General features: G+C 39.8%; 4 protein-coding genes and 1 long non-coding RNA gene across 20 annotated transcripts in view; 3 read left to right on the plus strand and 2 right to left on the minus strand.

Annotated features, from left to right (window-relative positions):
• LOC311260317 lies at nucleotides 1–5,410 on the minus strand. 5 transcript variants are annotated; one of them, XR_014622991.1, is made up of 4 exons: nucleotides 5,322–5,410; nucleotides 2,456–2,518; nucleotides 1,035–1,151; nucleotides 1–90 (listed from the first exon to the last, which is right to left on the minus strand). It is a non-coding gene; the product is annotated as an uncharacterized lncRNA (long non-coding RNA). The 5 variants fall into 5 exon arrangements; XR_014622992.1 differs by lacking the exon at nucleotides 5,322–5,410 and adding an exon at nucleotides 5,201–5,290; XR_014622993.1 differs by lacking the exon at nucleotides 5,322–5,410 and adding an exon at nucleotides 5,184–5,273.
• Nucleotides 1,160–4,502, plus strand: LOC311260316 (uncharacterized protein). Its single transcript, XM_084358010.1, has 3 exons — nucleotides 1,160–1,285; nucleotides 2,414–2,533; nucleotides 2,709–4,502. The coding sequence occupies exons 1-3, from the start codon at nucleotides 1,234–1,236 to the stop codon at nucleotides 2,912–2,914; spliced, it is 378 nt and encodes a 125-aa protein (XP_084214136.1). The 5' UTR covers nucleotides 1,160–1,233; the 3' UTR covers nucleotides 2,915–4,502.
• zp3d.2 (zona pellucida glycoprotein 3d tandem duplicate 2) lies at nucleotides 4,895–16,209 on the plus strand. 4 transcript variants are annotated; one of them, XM_084357995.1, is made up of 10 exons: nucleotides 4,895–5,654; nucleotides 6,783–6,898; nucleotides 7,009–7,112; nucleotides 7,403–7,577; nucleotides 7,696–7,801; nucleotides 7,951–8,039; nucleotides 8,151–8,224; nucleotides 8,734–8,867; nucleotides 15,947–16,043; nucleotides 16,125–16,209. In XM_084357995.1, exons 1-10 carry the CDS (start codon nucleotides 5,133–5,135, stop codon nucleotides 16,154–16,156), a joined length of 1,449 nt encoding a protein of 482 aa, XP_084214121.1. In that variant the 5' UTR covers nucleotides 4,895–5,132; the 3' UTR covers nucleotides 16,157–16,209. The 4 variants fall into 4 exon arrangements, with proteins under 4 accessions (XP_084214121.1, XP_084214120.1, XP_084214122.1 ...); XM_084357996.1 differs by lacking the exons at nucleotides 15,947–16,043; nucleotides 16,125–16,209 and adding an exon at nucleotides 12,488–13,095 and having other exon boundaries at nucleotides 4,896–5,654; nucleotides 8,734–8,922; XM_084357997.1 differs by lacking the exons at nucleotides 15,947–16,043; nucleotides 16,125–16,209 and adding an exon at nucleotides 12,488–13,095 and having other exon boundaries at nucleotides 4,896–5,654.
• Nucleotides 9,419–24,930, minus strand: part of fli1rs (Fli-1 proto-oncogene, ETS transcription factor-related sequence) — a gene marked incomplete at its 5' end in the record, with an annotated part of 23,930 nt that continues 8,418 nt past the window's right edge. For 2 of the 6 annotated variants that reach the window (XM_084357998.1, XM_084358001.1), the window contains 9 exons: nucleotides 9,419–10,538; nucleotides 10,857–10,943; nucleotides 11,183–11,230; nucleotides 12,171–12,233; nucleotides 12,407–12,475; nucleotides 14,119–14,196; nucleotides 16,034–16,237; nucleotides 21,798–21,964; nucleotides 23,837–24,042. In XM_084357998.1, coding sequence (XP_084214124.1) covers nucleotides 9,961–10,538; nucleotides 10,857–10,943; nucleotides 11,183–11,230; nucleotides 12,171–12,233; nucleotides 12,407–12,475; nucleotides 14,119–14,196; nucleotides 16,034–16,237; nucleotides 21,798–21,964; nucleotides 23,837–24,042 — 1,500 coding nt within the window. In that variant the 3' untranslated portion in view covers nucleotides 9,419–9,960. Of the gene's footprint in view, nucleotides 10,539–10,856; nucleotides 10,944–11,182; nucleotides 11,231–12,170; nucleotides 12,234–12,406; nucleotides 12,476–14,118; nucleotides 14,197–16,033; nucleotides 16,238–21,797; nucleotides 21,965–23,836; nucleotides 24,079–24,930 lie in introns of those variants that run through there. The other 4 variants (XM_084358000.1, XM_084357999.1, XM_084358002.1 and 1 more) reach the window with 4 other exon arrangements.
• The window catches only part of etsrp (ETS1-related protein), a 19,683-nt gene continuing 18,727 nt past the window's right edge, over nucleotides 23,975–24,930 (plus strand). For 3 of the 4 annotated variants that reach the window (XM_084358006.1, XM_084358008.1, XM_084358009.1), the window contains exon 1: nucleotides 23,996–24,063. The gene's annotated coding sequence lies outside the window, so the exon portion shown is untranslated. Of the gene's footprint in view, nucleotides 24,064–24,930 lie in introns of all 4 variants that reach the window. The other variant, XM_084358007.1, reaches the window with a different exon arrangement.

Consider the following 24,930-nt stretch of genomic DNA (forward strand, 5'->3'; position numbering starts at 1 on the left):
ACAAGATGGCGGACTGGGATGATCTCATTACTGCTCTTGTGGCTGAATGGGAAATCCCTGCAAGCCAGGATCCAAAATCTTGTGAAAAGCCTGAAACCAGGAGAGTGGATAATGTTTTCAGATGGAAAAATACTCCACCATCACTTATTGGTATAATGTTCAGGTGTCCATATACTTTTGGCCACATAGTGTTTGTTTCTGCATTGACCTGCACACGGTGCAATGACATTTTAAACACTGAAATTTAATAAAAGTTTAAAAAAGTGTACAAACTAATGTGCAAGACTCTCACTTCCTGAGCTCGGGTAACTTAGACAAATGCAGTAAAGTGTCACAAAACGACTTTTAATGGTCTGTATTTAACACAAGCCAAACTAAGTGATAAATGAAATGCCAAGATTAATTTGCCATAACCATTTCAACTGGGTCAGGGTTAGTTATCTTTACTGCAACAAAACATCATCTTGATATAACAATGGCCGTCTATCAGACTGAAACAGTGGATGGAGATGTGGTAGTGTCTAATATGATTATCTTATCTAACAACATGATCAGATTTCTCATTGAAAACCCTGAATCTACTTATTAAACCAAAGTATCAGAGTTTATCTTACGGAAGAAACTGCTTTAAAGACCTGTGAATAAACACTGCTCCTGCCTCCTTTTCAGAGTTCTAGTCATGGGACTGCAGGTCACTTGACATCCATCCCACCAAACTCAACGTCTTTCATTAGGAGATAAGACATGATTTAATAGACCTGCCCTGTTTTACTTTCATACACACCACATGCCTTTCCACTCTGTATACAAATACAAGATATAACATATTTAGATTTCACCCTAAACTAGACAAAGCCCTATTGATTCTCTTAAACCTGAATGGGGCTATTCTCTGCAGGACAGTGAGCCTCCACAGCGCTGTAACATCAGGGCTGTCACCGAGAAGCTCACACCCTAATTGAATCATAAGTGTCGGGGTGTGGAGATTCCTGGAGTTAATTAACAGCATATCAGTGCAACTAGAAGACCTTTACCGTCAGATGTCTGCAGCTGGACTGGCCAAGAAGCTGAGAAACCCTGGATAGAGCTGATCTGAAACTGACTGATTTAAACGGGTTTCTTGTGACCCAGACAAAGGCAGCTGGTTTGTTCTAGAAAGACAACCAGAAAGAGAGGAGCTGAAGAACTGAGCTGCAAGAATACTTCGTCCCTGTGAGACAGAAACAATCAGTAATGTCGAAGCTGGTTTGCCCTCTGCTTCTCCTTTGTTTACTACCAGCTGTGGGTAAGTGAACATAACGTAAGTGTGTGTGCCTGTGTGTTTCCTTGAGTGTATGAATGTAGAAAATGTGCTGCTGCCAATAGAAACAATGTTATTGTGAATGGCTTTTGCTGCAGTAGCTAACAGTAGGGCTGCAACTAACAATTATTTTTCTCACTGATCAATCTGCTCATTATTTTCTCGATCAAATGAACCATTTGGTCTGTAAAATGTTAGACATGGTGCCAATTTGCACATCATAATTTCATTGAGCCCATGGTTAAATATTCAAATGTCCTGTTTTGTCCGACTAACAGTCAAAAACAGAAACATATTCAATTTAATATAAAGAAAACAGAAAATCCTCACATTTGAGAAGCTGGAACCAGCATATTTTTGGCTTTAAAGGTTACTGAAACAATTAAATTATTACAAAAATGTATGCCAATTAGTCAACTAATTGCTTCAGCTTTAGCAAATACACTTTTTGTGTCAACAGTGAAGCTTTCCGTTATTGTTACCTCCACAAAGGAGGTCATTTTTTCTCTAGTGTTCACTTGTTGGTTTGTCAGCAAGATTACACAAAAACTACCTAATGGATTACCATGAAACTTGGATGGGGGATGGGTCTTGGCCCAGAATAGACCCCAATAACCTTTCATGTTGATCTGGATAAAGGGACGGATCCAGGAAGTCTTTCTCACTTCCTTTAATGTTGTGAGAAATCGGGCGTATTCATGTAACTGCACGGTATCGAGGATGAGAACAAAAGGGGACTGTTGGACTGCAATTCAATTTCATTAATTGATTTACTTACATGACAGTTATATAACTGTAACAGCAATTTATACTCATGATATACAACCCAGATTCTGAAAAAGTTGGGACAGTGTACAAAATATGATGATTTGCTAAATCTGATTGGCGTACACTCATTACAAAGACAAGATGTGTAATGTTTCACCTCATCAACTTCATTGTTTTTTGTTTTAAACATAACATTATCCTGAATTTGATGCCAGCAACACATTTCAATGAGACGGTTTTTGTCATCGTGTTTTAGATCTTATTCGTGATGTCACTCAGCTCCTCTGCAAAACTAAAACCATACAATAATTTTTTTCGGTTTTAACCAACATGTCTGTCCCTCAGTTCCCCTCTTCTGTTACACCTGCGTGTTCCCCGCCATCTCACCTCTGGACTGTATCAGATTCCCTCTGAAGTGTCCACCCATGCAGGTCTGTCTGTCCAGCAGGGCTGTGGGCGAGAAAGGTGAGGGCGCCTCATGTCACTGAAAGATTTAAATTAATCAAAACTGAGAAAAAGAACTGAGAAAGATGTTTCTATGCACCGTTTGAGATGAGTCAGTGTGGTTGATTTGTTTTTTTTCTTTGCAAGTCTCTTACAAACTGATGTTTCTATTGAACTTTACTCTACTGACTTTCAGGAGACTTCCGTGTGGTGCTGTATGAGAAAAGCTGCATCCTGCCTTCCCTGTGCGGAGTCACGGGTGAAAAATACACCATGGGGCTCAACTTCACCTTCACCAATGAATGCTGCAACACGCATCTGTGCAACCGAGCTGCAACACCCGCTACCTCCTACTGGACTGCCACATTACTCACACTACTCATTTCATACTCAGTGTGGTGAATGAAGCAATGTAGAGAACTACTTTGAAGCAGAGCTGCTTTTCCTGCCCTCTAATGGACTGACATTGTAGTTAACTTCCTTTTAGTAACCTTGCACTAATCTGTGCTTTCTTTTACCTCAAGTGTGAAATAGAAAAATAATATTTTTCTCCGATTATTGCAAACTCACAGAGCTGGAGGGGAGAGTGTGGGGAGGAGTGTTCAGTTTATGTCCCCATGATTTAGTAATTTTATGCAAACTTTGATCAAATAAACTACCTCTATCCAACTGTCAGTCAACTTTGTCTAAGAAGACATGAAAACAGTTTTGTTGTTGCTCCCATTTTTGACAAGTTGAAGTAAAATATTTCAGATTTAGTTTAAGCACAGACAAGGACAGAGAGGAAGCATAAAACATGCCACACTTTTGTTTTTGCTCACATTTTCACAAGTTGAAGCAAAATAATCGTTTCTCTCTGATTTTTGGACACAAATTTGTTCAAATCCATGTCAGTGAGCCCTCCTTTACCACGATAATCCATCCACCTGACAGGGGTGGCATATCAAGATGCCGAGTAGACAACATGAATAATGCACAGGTGTTCTTTGTACCGATCACAATAAAAGGCGACTCTAAAATGTGGCGTTTTATTACACAATGTCACAGATGTTGCAAGTCTTGAGCAAGTAGCATGTTGGCTGCGGGAATGTCCACCAGAGCTCGAGCTGTAGCGCTGTAACCCGTGAACTGACCGTTGCGACATCTGTGGCGTTGTGTTGTGTGATAAAAACTGCACATTTGGACATCAGATGTTCACTCATCATGTCGTTTAATCAGCATCTTGGTTTGACACACCTGTCAGGAGGATGGATTATTTTGGTAAAGGAGAGCTCACTAACATGGATTTTTACAAATCTGTGCTCAAAATCTGAAATAATAGATGAATTTGTGTGTTTAAAATACAATCTTGAATCTTTCCTCAGTCAAGGAGACAGAATGACAGTAAAATGTAGGTTTCTGTCAATTAAATGTTTACAGCCATTCATTACGAGCTTACTGAAGTTAAAACAATATCATTTCAGACTATACTGGTGGGTAATCTATTACTGAGAGCCTCCTCATGGCCGGAGTGAATGCTTAAAGGGGGCCAGACTCGACCTGACCTGTATATTACAGGCAACGCTTGTACTCACTGGCCAACAGAATTAATGACATGTACTATTGTGTCATCAAACTCGTGCAATCTGTTTAAATATGAGCATAACTCAAATGATTATGAGGTGAAAGCGCTGAGATAGTCTTATTATGTTGCATGCATTACCATGCTGTTTAAGAGTAGCTGTATTTGTGTTGAGAGAATTGTATATGAAAGTATACTTTGGACCGCTTGTTTTTGTTTGAGCATTTAAATTTATTTTTTTGTATGTTTGTTTTGTATTATGCTCATGTCAAAATTGTACTAATCTACTATCATGTAGTCTATCAGCAACAAATCCTTTAAACCTTTTTTTCACAGCAGATCATAACAAGAAAAGCATCACTGTTACATACATTAGTTATATCTCTGTTCGGATGATAATGCACTGTACAATAAAGAGATATCAACACACTTGCTGTTTTGCTCGTTGAATTAACTGAGGTAGGATTAAAAAAAAATCAACAATACACTAGTTAAAACCAGGACAACTTGTGACATTAAGTTGTTTTTCATGAAGCAACCAGAGAGCGGCGCCATTTTGTTTCTTTCTGCTCTCCTTTAAACAACAAGTGCTGATGATTTGGTCCCAACTGGGGAGGAACGCATCAATGGTAACATAATAATAATAATAATAATAATAATAATAATAATAATAATAATAATACATAAATGTTTGAGCTAGGATAAACATAAACAATACACTTGTTAAAAGCAGGGCAGCTTGTGCCATCAAGTTGTTTTTCAGGAAACAACCAATTAGCGACGCCATTTTGTTTCTTTCTGCTTCCTTTAAAACAAAGTGCTGTTGATTCTGGCTCCAACAGAGGAGAAAATAATACGTGACAATAATAATTACACTAGGAAAAGCATCAACAATACACTTTTATAAATCAGGACAACTTGTGCCATCAAGTTGTTCTTCATGAAACAACCAGTGAGCGGCGCCATTTTGTTTCATTCTGCCTCTTTTTAACCACCAGGTGCTTTTGATTTGGCTCCAACTGAGGTTTAAACCATCAGTGATGATACTCTTTATCTAAAATGTTAAGTTTCAGCTTTAAAACACAAGTTAAACTTCCGGGCATGGTTAACCTTCTACTGCTTCTCACGTTGCCGCTGTTTTCCTCCACTGATGGAGGAACACCACCAACCTCCGAGGCTTCACATCAAACCACCCAGGTGATGAGAACAGTTTCCCGGAGAGAAACGCCGACTCTGCCGCCGCCGTACCTGAACCTCCCCGTGTTTGTGGACTCGAGGATGCCGCTGGTGGAGAAGGAGCAGTTCTCTCCAGCCAGCGGCACCGGGCAGGAGCCTTTACCCGAGCCCGTCAGGGAAGTCCTGCTCCCGGTTCGGGCGGACACCAGCCCGCCCAGCGATTCGGGTGTTTCCGTAAAGACTTCGTGCAAGCTGAAGAAAATACGAGTGCAGGTGCAGAGGAGCGTTTTGGGAACCGGTGAGCCACTTTCTCGGGTCAAGCTGGGGACATGCCAAGCCAGTAAATCCACTGCAGAGTACGTTTATTTTGAATATGACCTTGGCTTGTGTGGGACTGAACGCACGGTGAGTTAAAAGCCCAACTTGTCTTCTCATGCTAACAGTTTTAGCTATGCTAATGCTGTGGATCCAGGGGTGGAAATCTTGGTATAAGTTTTGGCCTGAACTGAAATATCTCAACATATATTTGATGGATTGTCACCACATTTGGTACAGACATTCATGGTTCCCAGAGGATAAATCCTACCGACTGTGGTGATCTCCTGACAGTTACTCTAGCGCCACCAGAGGCTAACATCTGTGTGTTGAGGATTTCAAGTTAGTTGATCAACTGTTCTGCCAATCGATTAATTAATGTATTTTCCAGGAAATGCAAAGAAAATGATAGAAACAGTCTCTTAAATGTACATTGTATGGCTTTTCCTGATCTTATATTGTATTTAGTTGAATATTAGTGGGTTTTGGACTGTTGTTCAGGCAAAACAAGACACTTGGTGAAGTCACCTTGGGCTCCAGGATACTGTGAGTTTTTAATGTACAAACACCAAACAGTTTAATGATAAATAATAATAATAGTAATAATAATAAAATACCAAATTTGATGAAAAGATAACCCAAAAATTAAAGTGTATGTACTGTATTCAATCTGATAAGTTGCCTCCTGTGATGACACTGTGCTTAAATTGCATTGTGGGTAATGTAGGACCCAGGTTTTCAAAAAGAAGACGAATGCGTGGAATAAAAAAGTTGATGTCTCTGGTTCTTCTGTATCGATTTCGATCATTTGTTCTTTAAAATGTCACAACAGTGTTACAGGAGTGCGATGTAGATCAGGGGACTGCTTTTCAAACAATAGCATCTACATTACCCACAATGCAACTTAGCCACTTAGTGACATTACTGGAAGCAATTTAACAGATTATATGCAGCTTCCTCTGGAGCCACAAAGGGCTTTTATACTACTTTTTTTCATATATGCATTAGTATTCCCCAAGACCTGTAAACAGACTTCAATGTGGAAAATAGGTGGAGCTGCCCTTTTAATGTTGTCAGCCTCAACTGTACTTATACACATGTGCATGCTAACTCAAAACTAAGATAATGAACATGGTAAAGATGTACACATCTGCATGTCAGCACTGTCATTGTATTTCTAAATTTAAGATTTATAATTTAGCTAATTGTGTTTTGCAGATAAGTAACAACCAGGTGGTCTATACAAACACACTACAATATGACCCACTGAGACTCCAAAGACCAATCAGGCGAGCGGTGCCCTTCACCATGCAGGTCGTATGTTATTATAACAGGTAAGACCAGTGCTGGATTTGCAGCATAAAGCATTCTGCACTTCTTTATAACATCGAATACTGTATGAACACTTCTTTTTAAAATCTGGTTAATGTATTTAACTGTTTAGGTACCAATACTCCTACAAAATTGGCTACACACCAAAGATGCAGATGCGTAAGATCTTTAAACCAATGAAGATGGGAGCAAAATTCATTCTGACTCCACGAAATGGTAAAACCTGCAAAAAAATGTTATTATCAGCCCCAACTCACTTCTGTGTCTTCTCAAAAGTCTTAAAAAACATTAAGAGTTTAAGAATTGATGAAACAATGCTTTCAGTGTTTTTTTGAAAATGGATTCATGGCCTTCGCCCTTTAATGGTCCCATCCAGTAAAAAATAACAATGGACAACTATTCATTAGGTCCTATGACCACTAACAACTGATGACAAAGTCTTTTTGAATCGAATCTTGCCGCTGGTGCTGTTCTTGCTGTCTTGACTGTTTCCTTCTGTCCGTCAGCTCAGTGGGAAAGGCTTTTCCCGTCAGATCAGTACTCGCTAGGGAAGCCCATGTACTTTGAGGCCGAGGCTCCGTCCATGTCCCAAGATGAAAGACTGTATGTCCACTTGTGTTACGCGACTCCCGAGAAGTCCCACACCTCCACGCCTCAATTTCCAGTCGTGAAAAACTTTGGGTAATAAACACCTCACTCTCGCACCAACTGGAAACCTTGAGATTTATTGTCATAAGAAACGGATACGTTTAAAAAAATAGCATATGTTATACTCAGGTTTTGTCTCCCTCTGGTAAAGGTGTATGGTTGAAAGCAAGGACAGTCGCTCCAGATTCATCCCATACAAAACCAATGCTGTGAGATTCTCAGTGGATGCCTTCCTGTTCAAGGGAATGACAGGCCAGGTGAGCAGAGATGCTTTAAAAAGTATTGTATTTTTTACTATATGTTTTTTTTGCAGCCTTTCTAATTCCTTTGCTATAAATTGTTTGGTATTTGTTTTAATACCGTGCTCAAAAACTGACGGGAAATCTTGTGATCTGATCTCCTGTAGCAGCTCTACATGCACTGCAGCATGTCTGTGGGCAGTTCTACCCCAACACCTACAGCCAAGTCCTGTAACTACGATACAAAAGCAAGAAGGTTCAGGGTTTTTTTTTTCTTAAAGAAATTGGAATGAGACCTAAAAGGTTTAAATGTGCTGTACAATTCTTTACAAAAAAAGGATGAAGTCTTCTTCACTGTTTTTCTCAGATGGGTTGAGCTGTATGGAGCAGACTCGGTGTGCAGGTGCTGCGACTCCGACTGCAGCTCGGCTGCATCCACAGGTAAGTCTTTGCTCCCCTCATTTTCCAAAATAAAACATCTCGTTAATTGTTTTTTTTTCTCTTCACCAAGGAGGTTATGTTTTCACCAATGCCCATTTATTTGCTTGTCTCGTTGGCTGGTTTGTTAGCAGACTTGCGCAAAAATCTATTTCCCCAAAACGTGGATGGCGGATGGGTCTCGGCTCAGAATAGACCCCATTAACTTTTGTTGTGGATCCAGATAAAGGGATGGATCCAGAACGTACTTCTCGATTTCTTTAACGTGGCCAGATATGGCATTTTCTTCACTTTCTCATGGAAAAATGCATGGATCTGGCATATTTAGATGGTTGGCATCTATGAATGTGTGAATTAAAGTGGTCTGTTGGACCTTTGTTAAGGTAGGCACTCTGAATGCCATTCTAGCTTCTTTTACTTTTAATTGTATTTATTAATTATTTATTGTGTTTGTTTATTGTTTAATTGTTTCTGTTTTTGTATTCTAATATCAAATATTCAACAATTTCCAGTGACCAAAATAATCAGCAGCAGGCCGTGGACCATAGAGCCAAAAGTGAAACCCACACCAGCCCCAAAGAGGAAGACTGTTTCCACCACAACAAAAACAACAACTACACCAACAGCACCACAATCTACTAGAAAGGTGACTGAATGGAGGACGACTTTACAGCCTGAAGAGGTGGCTGCGACTCCAATGGGTAAGGTGGAGAGTGTGGTGAAGGAGTTGGAGTGGCCGTATGGAGGTGGAGGAGTGACCTGGGTCGAGGTAGAAGGTGAGGAGCAGCAGGTGAAGGGATCTGCTGTTGTGGAGGAGGAGGAGGAGGAGGAGGAGGAAAAAGAGGAGGAGAAGGAGGAGGAGGTGGAGGTCACAGAGCCTCGCACAATATTTGAAGAAATCTTTGGTTTTGACAAATAAAGCTGACGTTGACGGTGATAAGTTCTGCTATATGTAAATATGTGTCCAAGACAGTTTAGATGGATAAAAAGCACTACATGTAAGAGGAAAATACTTATTTTGGATTTTGGGGTGAACTGTCTCTTTAATAATGATCCGAGGGATATGATAGTGACATCAAACTCTTGTCTAATTCCCAAAATGTCAAACTCTTCTCTTAACAAATCAGCAAAAATACTCAAAAACCTCTTAAAGTCAAGTTTCTATATTGAATCTGTAAATGATAAAACTTACAAGAGTTGATTTTCAGTACAAGCATCATTTATTAGCTTTACATCATGAGTAAATGTTATATTGCTACATGAGTCATTCTGTACAATTTTTGTCAGGTCAGTGAATGTGATAACTGCAGTTTCGACCTATAATGTGAAAAGAACAGTTAAAAAAAAAACGTTATGCTACTCAAACAGTTAAGGCCATGATTATAGTCTTTACAGGCACTATTAAACAAAATACTTACAAAATAAACTTGGTTTCATAAAATCTGAATAACCATTAATACATTGTGTTATCAGTATATTCACGAAAATGTTGAGAAGAGTATAATACCAGTCCTTTTCATACATCACAGAGTTGATTTACCCTCGTGTTTTGTTTATTTTTAAGAAGGAACGTGACAACTTCATAATGCCCTTTATAAAAACAGACCGTAGCGTCATATCACCTTCATGTCAGACAGGGTTCAGCTCAGGTGCATCCTGGGTGGTGTGTGCATATGTTTTCTGGCACATTTGGGGTTCCTCTCTCGTGTTATCCTGCTCAGGTGTAAAGTGGATCGTCCTCAGTAGTACGAGCTCAGGTGGGAGTGAGTGGTGGGATGTCTGGTCATGGCTGAGCCGGGGTAGATTGGGCTGTTGGGTGAGTTCCAGTACGCTGACGGAGGGCTGAAAAAGTTGCCAGGGGAGACGGGCATAGGTGCAGGATGGCCACCCATGAAGTTCATTTTGGGCTGGTGGCTGTGGTACGGCTGGACGTAAGACATCTCAGTCTGGTACTTAACAATCCCCCCATCCGCTGAGTGATTCTGGTGCGCCTGCGAGATGCCTTGGAAGTCAAATTTGTAGGCGTAGCGCTTGCCGTGCACCTTAGTCATGATGTTCTTGTCATAGTAGTAGCGCAGAGCGCGGCTCAGCTTGTCGTAGTTCATGTTGGGCTTGCTCTTGCGCTCGCCCCAGCGCTTGGCCACCTCGTCCGGGTCGGTCATCTTGAACTCGCCGTTGGTGCCCTCCCAGGTGATGATGCTGGAGTTGTTGCTGTCAGACAGCAGCTCCAGCAGGAACTGCCACAGTTGGATCTGGCCAGAACCTGGGAGGAGAAATGAAGAGGAGTAGTTGAGGAATCTGGTCTGGACATCATTGGCTGTTTACACAAATAAAGACAGGAAATGGACAGAATTACCACAAGTTGCATCTTAATTATTTAACTTGTAATATTTGACATTTTGGAGGATCATCTGTGTGTAAATATCAAGCCATGAGCACCGGGTAGCTTTTAAAGATTACAGTCCAGTTATTCCAGTACCTTGGACAGCTCCTCAATATGTATGACTTTTGTTGTGGACGAGTCTCTTTCCTCGTACTATTACGACACTCATCTAGCATCTCAGTTAGCTTAATTTTTTTCCTAGCAAATGTGACCTTTTCACTGTGTGGCTTGGAGGAAGTGACTGACACCTACCCACAGGCCTGTGAGCGCTGGGGTCAGGGAGCTTGTATGGACTTTGTTTGCCCGTTCGGTTCTTGGTTGAGCTGAGGGCTTGGCCTTCTGTGAGGAAACAGCAGGGCAAACAGTCATTTTGGTGAGAGGGTAGCCCAATTTTTGTCTCAGTGTAAGCGTGATGCAATTCTGCTGACACAACAGGTGTTGCTTAATGTTTACTCCATTTTGGAAAGCATGTGTGCCAGCCCTTGCTTGCTTTACTCTTGTGTTGCCAAAGCAGACAGTGTAAAGGCCTCATTTGTGTCATCCTTGTTGGTTTGATCTGTAGGGGTTTAGATTCTTACCTGGGTTGGCTAGACGACTGCTAATGGGCCCTAATGTCTGATACGGGTCTGTAAAGAAGAAAGAGCATATCATTAATTTCACATTTTTTCTTTCAGATGTTTATTAATCTTTTCAGCCTCTGTGTTTGCAAACCTCGCCTTCATATTTAGAGCCTTCAAGATAAAAGATCTTTACATGTTGTTTCACATCACACGCATCATAATTATGTATCTATCGTGTTGATGGAGTGAGCGATTCAAATCACAGACCAAATCTCAGGGATTGAAAAAGGGTCTGTTGTTGAGCTCACTGACGGACGTAACCTTCGACCAATCAGAGACAGAAAAGCTGGCGTAAAGAGGGAATGTAAGTGGAAATATTACCTAAAATTTTTTTTGATCGTTGTGAAAAACATGAAATTACCGGTTCCTAAGACTGAAAAGGAAGTCGGTGGGACAGATTTGCATACTTGCCAACCTTGAGACCTCAAAAAAAGATTTTGAAACCAGAGAGTTTCATATACTTTGTTAAAAATAACAAAAATGTAAGTACACTGCAACAGCCTTTTTACGTTAAATACGTTTGACTCTCAGGAAAAAATGCAGAATAAGTCAGAAAAATTAAAGTTTAATTGTGATTTATATCTTGATGTTTTTAAATCCCCTCAAAAGCACTTGATATATGCTCGGACTGGGCAGCGATATTTTTGACTGAATACTTTGATAATGATATTGTGACGATGTTATCATCAGTAATGGGGATATAATGCCTAAGTGGGTGAAGGCAAGTATTAGAACAAGAAGAGCAGTCTGGTAAGTTTGTAAAATTATATCACTTTACTGTAATGCAGCTTTTATAACCAGGAAAAAAACATTTCCGCCAAATAACGAAATCTAAGACAAACTATAGTCTCATATCACTGTAGAAATATATCAATATATTGCCCAGACCTACTAACATGCTAAACTAAGACAGTGAACATTGTATCTGCTTAGCAACAGTTCATACCTTGCACAATTCTTGGAGGAGGCTCTGTGACTCTTGTGCTGTGTTGGTGCTCCATAGAGGGACCTACAAATCAAAAGGAAAATGCCTTATGTGAAATACTATGATCCTCAGATGTGGCCTGGTTTTTACTTTACAAAGAGGTTGTTTTTTTTTTTGCTAAACCGGTAGTCGTTCATGTGAAAAATCCATCATGCTCACTGTTTTCATATGATGCTATGTTTTTGTTGTTGTCATACCTTTTGGCACTGCAGTCATGGTGTTTGCCGGCCAGCTGTTCCTGCGGCTGATCTCATCAAAATTGTTCTCTGCACACACAGATAAAACAAGGATGAGGCTAGACATCGACAGGCACGTGGGATAAAAAAGGCTTTGAAGTGGACAGTTCAGCTTACGGTAGGAAGGAAGTCAGTAAATGGAGACCAAGACAATAAGATCTTGGGGGGTTTGAAGATGACCCACAGTTTTCTTGGGCAGACGTTCTTTTGTTCAGGCCACCCCTGTCGCCACAAGATTGTGAATTGTGTCCCAGGAGCGGCACCCATACCCCCCATTTCCTGCACCGGTGCAGCTGTTTCCTGTCTGAAACTGGCTGTTGAGTTTTGGACTCATCAAAGTTTTGTGAACTGAGGCCACTGTTGTGCCAAGAGTCTTGAAACTATGCAGCGTGGTTCTGAAACTCAACACATTATTTTTAAATCCCTAAATCAGTCAAGTAGTTTTGTCTTTTCTAATGGGTGTGAGATGTGATCCTGAATTCTGAGCTTTGATTCACACCGATAAAGACTGACATCTGCACAATATGACTAATGGGAAATGGTGGCAAGTACAGGAAATACTGAAAGGAAATGATCCTTCAGAAAAATACATTTTTGATCTTTTAAGGATATAAAATCGACCTTTTCTGCATTAAAATATTGAAAAACGACTGGATCTTTGTTCTCTATTTTGTTAAGTTGTCTCCTTACATCATCCTAAACGTTTCCAACACAGTTCAAACCCAAATAAATCCATAATTTTGTTCAAATTCAGTGTGTTTCATTAGGTTGCAGACAAGACTTTAAAACGTCTTGTGCGTAAACATTCGTGCCTGAGTCACATAGATCGATTTTCATCAGCTGCAGTGGTTGCTTAACTATGAAGACAACGACTCCCATGATCCAATGCTGCTTGCGTCTTGTTTTGAGAAACATGTAGCTGCAGGATTACATACTGTGCTCTTAAGTCATGCTGCTTGATGTTTTTGTAGCTATAATGGAATGAAAGGCACTTTAACTTTCTTTGGGGAGCCATGTTTTATGTATCATATATCAAGTACAGTGTAGGAAGTCCTTAGATTTTTTTTACATAAATAAAAATAATGCAACAAGGTACTCAATAACAAGTAAAAGTATTGCGTTCAAACTCATACTTAGTTTGTATTATTAAGTAGTAAAAGGAAAAGTTCATCCAAAAGTGAACATTTAGATGTTCTCACCCTCATGCTGATGGAAAGTCGGTGAAGTTTCATGTCCACAAAACATTTCTGGAGCTTCACAACAAAACAGCGTTCTACTAAACAACTGAAGTGGCTGTGAACTTATTTTAAAATATTAAAAAAAAACATCCAAAAGGAAATATAGATTAAAATGGCTCCAAATCCCACCATTTTTTAAGCCGAAGCTGTGGCTGCTAAGCTAAAAGCGTCGGGTGTGCACTAGCTCGACCACACATGAGTTATAAATAACGTCTTTACAAATCAGTTTGGTATCACAGGGCCTCTGGAGCTTGTGCAGAAAATAACGAATTGTCATTTTTGGGTGAACTTATCCTTTAAACTGGCAGTAGACATGTTTTATACTTTAACTTATCGTTATGAAGTAAATGTGGCTTTAAAGTAATGACACCATCGCTGTTCCCTATAAGCCTCGCTTGCTGTTTTGTCTGCCACCTGGAGAGCAGAGGATCTCACCTGCTTTCACTTGTAGTCTGGGTTGTTGTGGTGGTGTGTTGTTGGTGGGAGTTGTGGAGTATGAGAAGGTGGGGCTACCTGAGGAAAAGACCAAAAAAGTATTATCAATATTATATTCTCTTTAGAAAGTGAAAATCAGTCACGTTCAGTTTAAAATAAAGGATTCACATCACAGACATCTAAAGACTGGAAAAGGTGTTGTCTTGAGTCCGTTGAGGGCTTTTTAGTACGTGGTGTTGCTGTAGTGCTGCATTGCGTTATAGCTTAAGATGTTGCCGTCATTTGGATGTTGTAATTTTAGCTTGAAAACCTGCATTGAACATGGTGACTGTCTATTTTAGCTGCATTTGTAACAGTGATTTGCAGAAGCTGAACTGATGCTGCAACAGTCAGAAATGCGGCAAGTTCCAGAAATCATGACGATACATAGTACGAGGAACAGCGGTCGGCTGCAACACAAATTCGGTTGAAGATGAAACTTCAGCCTCAAATGACATCATGTTCATCGAGCCTCGTCAGAAAACACAGTGCGGACCGTCTAAGCGCCCCTGTATTCCCAGGTGTATCTATTATTTTGTCCACATCCTCGATCGACCTTTTGGTGGGTTCAGTTTAGCTCAGAAGTGGAAAGTCAGAGCTGGAAATGACGTCACACCCGAATTGGCCGCATTCCAGTACGAGAAGTCTGAAAACCATTTCAAGTCAGATTAGCCACTGTTAGCAATCGTTAGCAATACCAGCTGATAACGACACATAACGAGGCATTTTGTGCACAGAAACCCCAAAGCAACATGTCCACAGGTAAATGCTGGACTGAACGGTGTGTAAGACTGAGTTAATGAGACTCAAATGAGACAGAAGTGCGAATAACAAGTATTTCCTACAGCTTTCACAGCTGTTGATGCAACTTCCCAGTTCAGATGGAAAACACCATTAATACCTGGGTGGATTATGTTACCTTGATCATGAGATCTGCAGGCTTCAAGCTACACAGTAGTTAGTAAGTATTATAAACATCAGTTTCAACTCTACAATAAAAAGTGCTTAATAAATTGTCTGTAAAACATTACATTGTTTGTTGACAGTGAAATAATTAAACTCCCCAAGTGACAGTCCAGAAAACATTTAATTTTACAATAATAAGAGAAAAAGCAGCAAATTCCCCCCTTTTGAAAAGCTAAAACCATCAAACGTAGCCCTTTATCACTAAAGCACTTATTTTTGACTATTTTGTATGCATAAAGTTAGTGTATATTAAACTACAATGAGTTTTTGCCCCTGTTACTCTCAGCCAGGTGTATTCTGAGGTCATAAAATGGTATCTTTTCACCTGGTGCCTGATATTTCCACGTGTTAGTTTTCAATTAGGTTGTTATTAAATTTGAACTTGGATCATCTAAGACGATATGATGTGGACGCATTGTGTTTTCTAGCTAATAGGGGTAGTTACAGGTCATCTGCAGGCTTATTTTTGCATTTAAAAATGTGGGCGTGAAAAATATAAATGATCAAGTGTGTTCAAATTCCTACAGATTAATGCCAGAGCTTCTGACAGCTTGGGGGGAAAAATCAACTTATAACTTTTCAAGAGAGCCCGAAAACCATGCCTGTCCTCCAAATGATTCAACAACAGCCTTTAATGGCTAAACTGGGATAAGCGTTTAGGATGATTTTACATAAATGTCCAGGAATAAGAACAGGTTAAAGTTCATCCACTAGTCCGTTAATTATTGAATTGTTTCAGTGCTACATATTTCAGTGAAGCTGCTCATGTCTGATTGTATTTCTGATCCTGCTTACGTGCAGGTGAAATACTTCATGGCCACAGAACAATGAGAAGTTCTTACATTGTCAAAACCAAACAATGTTATCAGCTGGAGAGAGAGATGTGTCTGAGACACGAGGCGAGCCTTACTCTGCCGGAGGTAAGCGAGGTGTGAGAGCAGGATGTCTGCGTTGTAGGCCGACGTGAGACGCATCATGTCATCCTTGGTCATCTTGCACAGGGCCTTGCCGTCCAGCGCTTGGAAGAGCATGACGTCCACCTCCTCCAGGACGTACTCCTTGATGGCCCAGTCCAGCCACTGTCGCACGTGGTCCTGAGTCCAAACCTCAGGATCTGACATCGAGAGGATGGAGGGAAGAGAGTGGCACAAAACTGGTCAGAAAAGACCCCAGATACACTGATTTATAACATGGCGTCTCGCTTTGTAGTAGGAGTGTTTTAATAGGGTAAACAACCTTTTAGCTGGATGAGAGTTGGCACACACTAGCTGGACTTTTAATTTGAAACAGATGCTGTTCTCACTCAGATAAACAGGAAGTTGTAGATGTAACAGGAAGGTGAGTCATACAGAAATTTGCAGAAAGTCCCCGTTAATTCAACCGAGCCTAATCCAGTATCAAATAAAACATTTAAATCTGCATTTAGATCTGGAGTTTTATTTGCATCCACATCAAATTTTATAGATATTAGTCACCTAAATACACCAGATTTTTTTTTTTGAAAAACAGCCAACAAACAAACACAGGTGAAAACATAACCTCCTTGCCCGAGGTGAATAACTCGCCCCTCCGTTTAAAAATGTGTTCTGCTTCTTGTTGCTTCATTTGGATTTGGATCCGTTTGCAGAACGATGTACGTGCAGAATCATCTGCTCTGTGCTCACCTTAAACCGAGGTTTAAGATGTGTACAAAACTAATTTTGAAGCTAATCCTGGTCCAGTACGCAACTTGAAGCCTCCAGCTCACACACACACATAATGAAACGTCTTGTCTCCTGCGGTTAAAACATTTGCATACTCATACATTCTGGAGGGAGAGGAAGTAAATGTAATCCTTTTTGTGACTCAAGTTGAACCGGACAAACCATTGAGGGGTCTTTATATACCAGGTTTGACTGGTTGTGATAGTTTTTGTGCATTCATGCCGCCTGAAGTTGGAACGACAACCTGTAAAGTCTGCAAAACTTTGGTACAAGAGTTGCTGACTTTGATGTAACATACGCAGGAATATGGCAGGTGAAGCTATTGCATATCCATTTGTTGCTCACATGCAATGTGTAATATGGTAACGTATGAAACCGTTAGTTGCCGTCCACACAGATTTCCCTAGAATAGTAAGAAAAGTTATTTATTATCCGCGACCCTGATAGAAGTCAGGTAAAGCCATATGTTTGTGTTGTTAGGAGAATGTACTCGTGCAGCAAACACATCTCTGCTGACACATACATCTTTTATAAATCTTTATCTTCAGATAAAAAACGCTTCTTTTAAAGAGATAAAAGACGAGAGCATGGCGGGAGGAGCGTCACACAGAAATCTGAACATGATTTGTTTGTTGAACATGAAAGTGCTGAGTAACACCGGAAACTACTCGGATAGCAGAGTACCTGTTGTGATACTAATTATGAAATGAGTGTTGGGCTGGGTAAAACCACTCTGTGAAAACAGATGGCTGAAACGTGGGTTACCAGTTCCTACTTCACGTGTGTGCCGCTCATATTCTCAGTTTAAAAAACATCTTTCAGCTGTCGAACGAACCGACATCGTCTTGTTTGTTTGTTGAGCTGTGGCACTAAAGAGATTTCTTATCTAGTGTTTTTCATATTTTACGCACGGTGTTCCCAACAGGCCGCCACCTGCTCTCACGATTTCCCTGAAGGTAACAGGATTCAGGAAGTAAACAAATAATTACAGATTACCGCTAAACTGAAGAAGGCCCCAAGGGTCTTCAGGGAAGACGCAAAGTGTGATGTTTGCTTGTTATCTGTGGTGGTTTTGACAAACCTGTCACTATTTATATGCACCAGGACCAGGGAATGATATTGTATTGAATATTACTTCATCAATTTTACACATTTCTGTTGTGAAAATTATGGATTTCAAGCAATATTAGAAAAATGAGTTGTTAAAGCTTTAGTTTAAGACATGTGAAGGGTTTTTCATGTAATGTTCCTAACAGTGGATTAATTGTACTAAACATTATAATTACATTTATATGATTTTGCATGTCTGCAATGTAGAGAGGGGGGCGTCGTAAACACAAAATATGAATAGGTAAATGATACAATTTAAATAATACATCGCCTCTTAGATCATTTCCATTTCTTTCCGTTCTTTGCTTCGTCATTGTCGGTGGCTGTTAAACACTTTAACACTGGTCACCACCCTCCAGAAAATGGAGGGAAAAAAGTCTAATTATCCTTTTTTTTACACTTTCGTACAGTTGTGGTTAAAGATGCTCTCTGCACCTCACCATTTGCCAAAAAAGAGAGAAAACACACAATAAAAGAAATGTAAGATTAATTTATCTGAGCTTTTTCTTTTTTAGTTCAAATTTTCCATATATAACGCAATGATATCATTATTGTGAGGTAAAATCTGAGCCCTATTATGGAGATTTTACAGACATTTAAATATTGGAAAGATATTTATTTAATACCATAATTAAATATGGTATTAGACACATCACTCCACTGAAACAATGCTACGGATTTTTTTTTTTTTTTCCTTACTTTCCAAACTTCATTGGTAAAAAAACAGTATCCATTGCAGTTTAATTAAAACATCATGGAAAAATTTTGAAAAGCAATTGTAGATGATTTACAAAATATATACATTAAACCCTTTAAATGCCTGTAAATAAACAATTTGCTATTACAGTTCATCCTATCACATTACATTAGATATCCTTTCAGGTATTTTAGATATGTTTTTTTTTATAAATGACGTTTATACAGCACTAATTTGAAACAGCAAATATGTATTATTAGAAACATAATGACGTGCAGGTTCCATTTAATAAAATATGATTATTTTCTTTACAATGTGTACAATTTCTTTACAATCTCTGCTCTTTCAATGAAATTTCTGTACATAACTAAAGCATGATTAATGTATTTATGGTTATATTAAGGCAGCTCACAAGGAAAAACCCCCGTTAGTGTATAAATAATCAGAATTTCTGTAAAACAGGGTTGATATTGAGTGGTTTTACATTTTTACACTGCGTATGCTTTTAAGATTAAGATTTTAAGGGAACATACATGTTTACTTGTATGTAGAACTTAAAAAAAATAAATTATTACGTACAAGAAACAAACAATCTTTTAATAACGGGTCATTTTACGTCGAAATTCATCACCGTGTTTTTCTGTGGTACTAAAATATATTACCAGTCTGATTTCAGGAAGGCGAGCTCACTTCCAGTAGCAAACAATGACTGTAAATTGCCCGTAATATTAGGCAGGAGCTTTAGTCGCCACACCCTCAGGTCCTGATTGTCCTTGGTTAACACATGCCACTGTGATGCAACATCCGTGTATTATGAAGCTGAATAACTGAGCGCTGGTGACTCATTGACGAATTTCACAGAGCTGATTTTTAAAATCGTCCGCTGCACGTCTCTGGAGTGTCCACTGAAGTGGGATTCCTCCAAACACTGACTCACTGCACACAAACACGCCGCTCTGACCTGCTTACAGTTTACGATGAGTCTCAAAGGAGGATAACAATATGGGAACCGTGCACGACGGAGAACGTGAAGTTTGTCACCAGGATAGATGGTAGATGGTTGGACGGCTGATTCATTGAGAGAATGAGACAGACTCAATACCTGAGGTGGTCTAAACCTTGACTGTAACTACTGAGACAGTAATGACACATCACTGTCTTTACTCCACGCTGTATGTCAGTGATTTTCCTCTGCATGAGAAAAAGGGAAATCCACTGCGCTCACAGTTGCAACTGTTGCAATAGTTTGAAAGCAGAGCAGGTTTTTGGCCACATTTTACCTCAAACATTGATAAATCGAAGACGCATCCTTACTGTTTGTTTAGAGTCTGACCGATTCTGTAGTTTTGGGGCCAATGCTGATCTCATTGAATAAAACAATCTGATAATCCTTTATACGTGTATACGTTAACTAGGGATAGACCGGTTATCAGGGCCGATATTCAGCAATAACAGGTTGGTTTTTTTTGTCCAATTGCCGATTAAATTTAAAGATAAACTTTGGCTCTGATGCGACATCCTCTCTCTGTGTCTGCAGTCACCTCTCTGGTCTCACTCAATGTCTCGCCCAAAACACTATCTGATTGGTTACACGTCACAAGCAATAGCCTATCACCACTGAATAATCTGAATTTGCAAAGTGACTAGGAACGAAAGTTGTTAAATTAATGTAGAGGAAATGGAAATACTCCTCCAAATTTAGATACGCAGATTTTCATTTTTACGTCTTGAGTTGATAATAATCGTTATCGCTTCTGAAAAAACAATATCGGCCGACGTAAACACACATTTTTTGCAATAATTCCTCAAATGGGATAATCAAACCCTTCTGACAAAGACACATTTGTAATGTCGGCAGGATATTTTACACTTTATCACTAAACTGTCCAAAATGACATCAGTGCACTGACATAATACATTTCACTGTAAATGTAAGAATTATAAATTACAACCCTGTAACTTCCTTTGGGGTTTTTTTGTCGGCACAACAGATAGACCAATATTGGGCGAACAATATATCAGTCAGGCTCTTGTTATGATGTCATGTGTCTATATATTAAACTGAAGTTAAGTCCCTGTTTGTCATTATAACTAATCCCTGGAGAAGACCAAAGCCATCAGTGCTTTAGTCCGTCTCTCAATACTTTCTAGCTTCCTGCGGCTACAGATCGAGCAGCCCGACAGTAAAGGGCCATAGTGGAGTGAGCTACTGTATGTGAGGCTTTGGCTACACATGTTCATCCATTGAAAGAAATGTAATTAATTAAAGACCATTTGGGGTTATGAAAATCCCTCTCAAACCAGAAAATAAACTCAATAATGAGATTTCAGATGTAGCCGCAGGAAGCAGCATGATTAATAATGAAAATGTCCTCACCAGCTCATCACACATCTGTTCCTGCTCTCTTTCTTGTCAATGTCACAGTTAAATTTACACACAAGACTTCACGCTTTTTAAATAGCATTCACACTAAATATCCCCTCCACACATGCTGTAAGCCACACATAAACTCTCTGTTGTGTGTCTGACATGGTTTGTACAGAAATAAAACTGTACTTACAACATTAAAATCCTTAAAAGTGCACCTACTGCTTCTCCCTCATTAAAAGACTCAAGAATATATGAGTGTGCAAATATTTTTTTCATTTCACAACTTTTATTGCTGAACACAAGATGTCTCCTTCTTCACCTTAAAGTCCATTCTCAGTGTTTGTGCACTGGAGGCTTCAAGTTTCCACTTCACACTTGTGTTAGCTGAACGTTGGACCAGGATCGGCTCCCGAACTATTTGTGACGCTCGCAGGCCGGCCTCTTCAAAAACTGATCTCCAGTGAGCTCAGAGAAAATTTACACTTTGAGCAATGAATGTGAAAACAGCCTTCTAGTGTCACAGAAGAATAAAAACACATTTCTGACTGGACTTTGAGGGACTTTCATAAAGTGATACGCTCAACCAGACACACAGAAACGTGCTATTGTTTAGCTGTGGCTCTGGAGAGTTGTAGTTTGGGGAAGAAGAGTTTAGATACACAAACACACGCGGTGCCCGTATGTAATTCAGTTATTAACATTGTGCAAGAGTGTGTGCCAGCTCATGGGTAAGTGTCTCATGATTATGACGGCCTTGTGTGAGGATGGAGGGTGATTGCGTGACTCAGCTCACCTGCAGGCACGATGACCCTCTTCTCCTCTGTGGCGCTGCTGGGCGGGGTGGCCGTCTGGGGGCTGACGCGAGACTCCGGGTACGAGGCCTGGTACGGCATCGGGGCCCCGTCGTTGCTCATGTGCCTGGAGCGCTTGGTGACGCTGCAGTCCACAGGGGACTCACGGCTAGAATGGAGGAGAAACAAGTAGGTCGTGGTTTTCTTCACCAGAAAAGTGTAGAGGGGTAATTCGATCAATAAAATGTCTGACAAAGCTTGTAAATGTTCATTTAGCTCTGAGAACTGCCATCATGTTGTTTGCTGTGGCTGCTAATCTCTGGCTTTGCCCATAGATTTCACAGTTTCAGCTGGGGTGCAAGTTTATTTCCTCTTTCAGTGTTGGCTGATATCTGTAGGTGACGGGAGATAAATATACATCCAAACTGTTTTGCACCAACACGAGTGAAAAGGTCCATAAAGAGGAGGCCGGTGACACCAGCTGCATGTAGGTTTAAACTTGTTGAAAGCAAGTTTTACTAAGTGGTCACTAAATAAATATGGTCTGCATGACACAAAGCAGTTTTGAGATTAGTTGTTATTAAATATTTCCACCCAGGTAGAGTTGAATTTAGGTGTTTATTCCTCCAAAAACCACTGAAAAGAAAGTACTCAGATCCTTTTACCAACACCACAATATAAAGATACGCCATTAAAAGTCCTGCATTTAAAGTCCTACTTAAAGGAAAAGTTCACCCGCAAAAGTTCAGTCATTATCTACATTCATCATTAGCTTCGCAGAAAGACAGTGTTGCAGCATAGATGGGGACTTGTATTAAAACATAAGAAAACAAACGCAAAATGGCTCCATACAGCTCATCTCCAGAGACCAAACCGATTTAAAAAGACATTATTTAAACCCTTTTAAAAGCCCAAATCTTCACTGTAAGCATTAGGGCGCTCCCCGTCTGAGGTGGGTGCATGAGGTCGACTGCTTGTAAAGTCTGTAAATAACGTCTTTTCAAAATGATTTGCGATCTCGGGGCTTCTTGGATTATAGATTACGCTTGACGAGCTGTACGGAGCCATTTTGTGTTTTTTACGTTTTAAAACAAGTCCCCATCTACTTCAGTTGTTTAGGAGGATGCTGCTGTGAAGCTCCAGAAACTTCACCCAACTTTCCATCGAGTGAGTAGTTAATGACTGAATTTTAATTTTTGGGTGAACTGTTCCTTTAAGTCGAAGAACAGTAGTATCATCAAGAGTAAAAGTACTCATCGGGGGGTATACCGGTGATACAGGTATTCATGAGAACTGTGACTTGTAACAGTGTAACTGTATTTATTAACTATTTTCTATAGATATTGCAATAATGTTGTTATCATGAACTCATTTGTCCACAATAGTGAAAAAATGACATTATTAGATTGTTGCAGCTGTTTAAGGTGGAGCTACTTTGAGCTACTTTATATACTATATGTTTGTTACTGTCTGACCCCTCCTATGGGTCACCAGAAAAATAAAGGAAAATATATAAGAAAATGTTGTTTTTGGACTTTTCTCTCGTTTTGTTTTTTGTAAGCTATCGAACAATTTGACCGGTTATAGAAATGAAACCAGGGGAGAAGTTTGGAGGGAAAGTACCTCGTTGGTGGAAGCCAAACAGACACTGATATCACGGGTCAAAAAGGTTGACAGTCACTGGTTTAATCTCTAATAATGTAGGGTATTTTATAAGTTATTTTATGTTTTCTACTGGAAAATCTTACGCTGATAAATCTCCTCTAAAGCACTTCATAAATGCGAGGACAATATTTTTGACCAAGCATCTCGATACTGATATTGTGACGATATTGTCGGTATGGCTATTGGTACTTTCACAAAATAATAACACAATGAGATTTTTGATGAATAAATAGAAATGTGGCTGTAATGACTAAGAACAAGAAACATTTTCAGGGTCTGGAAAATCCCAGAATGTTGACATCAATCGTAACAAATCTACAGTCAGATAATCCGGGAACCTGCGGCTCCCCTGAGGCCTCGGCCTGACCTGACTCACCTGGTCCCATTGACGTGTTCGGCTCTCTTCCCAGGATTCTGCGCCGGCGGCCCCACCCACTCCGGCTCGGTGGGCTCGGGACTCTGCTTGGAGGCCTGGCTGAACGCTCCGGGTGACGTCATCTCGGTCTTCATGTGCATGGCCGGGGCTGCGGTGTAGGCCGACTCGAATATGGGCTGATCCTCACTCACCACGGACAGTGCTTCCTGTCCAACAGAGCCACAGCGGTCAGTGTCTGCCATTAATGCACCGGGTCACAACATGTGGAAACTGTCTTTTTTTTCCACATACAGGCTCAGTTTATTCCAACTAAGATGCTTCAGGGAAACATGAACAGGGGTCACACCTTGTTATGAAAGCTGTCTGTACATGAGCTTTAGGAGTAGAGAGACTTTAAAGACAGAAAGACAAACATATATCTGAAGTTGTGTAAAAGGAAAATGTCATCTGAAGCTTCAACAGAATCAAATATCATAGTTTGCAGGAATAGAATAAAAGAAATGACAGGAAATCTCCTCTATCATATCTGCTTAAAATATTCACAACTGCAAAAACACCTATTGTGTTGTCTTGCTGATATACGGAGGCCCTGAGAGGCAAGTGAGGAAAAAAAAACACTTTTCAATTTAAATTTCCTCCATCTGCTCTGAATTGTTTTCTCTCGTGTTTATGATTTAAGAATAGATGTCAAATGTTTTGCCTCTCAGATCCCAGTCTGCTCGTCATGCTCAGATAATGAAAAATAAATAATTACTCAGTATCCTACATATTTAAAGAGCATTTTCACCTCAAAAAATAATATTCACATTATATTTTTCTTTTCATATATATATATTTTCTTAAATGTGAACATTTGACAGTAAAATCTTGTGATTGCGGACAAAACAAGACATTTGAGGACGTCAGCTCGGGCTTTTGGAAACACTCATCGACATTTTTCACCATTTCCTGACATTTCAAACAACTAAACAATTGAGAGAGAATCTAATCACATCAACCCTAATTATACAAGTGTGAATAATCGATGTTAGTGTGTTGTTTTTATTTTATTTGGATGTTATTGTTGAATTCGTCCAGAATACTTGTGGCTTTAC

This window comes from Pagrus pagrus, assembly GCF_965226575.1.
Source record: "Pagrus pagrus genome assembly, chromosome: 7".
Taxonomy (NCBI): domain Eukaryota; kingdom Metazoa; phylum Chordata; class Actinopteri; order Spariformes; family Sparidae; genus Pagrus; species Pagrus pagrus.

What these genes read in the sequence shown, in the direction of transcription:
- LOC311260316 (XM_084358010.1), top strand. Translation starts at nt 1,234, where the DNA reads ATGTCGAAGCTGGTTTGCCCTCTGCTTCTCCTTTGTTTACTACCAGCT. An exon ending in TTGTTTACTACCAGCTGTGG is followed by an intron (nt 1,286 to 2,413) that starts GTAAGTGAACAT and finishes TCTGTCCCTCAG; the next exon opens with TTCCCCTCTTCTGTTACACC. An exon ending in CAGGGCTGTGGGCGAGAAAG is followed by an intron (nt 2,534 to 2,708) that starts GTGAGGGCGCCT and finishes ACTGACTTTCAG; the next exon opens with GAGACTTCCGTGTGGTGCTG.
- zp3d.2 (XM_084357994.1), top strand. Translation starts at nt 5,133, where the DNA reads ATGTTAAGTTTCAGCTTTAAAACACAAGTTAAACTTCCGGGCATGGTT. An exon ending in CCAGTCGTGAAAAACTTTGG is followed by an intron (nt 7,578 to 7,695) that starts GTAATAAACACC and finishes CCTCTGGTAAAG; the next exon opens with GTGTATGGTTGAAAGCAAGG. An exon ending in CAGCTCGGCTGCATCCACAG is followed by an intron (nt 8,225 to 8,733) that starts GTAAGTCTTTGC and finishes AACAATTTCCAG; the next exon opens with TGACCAAAATAATCAGCAGC.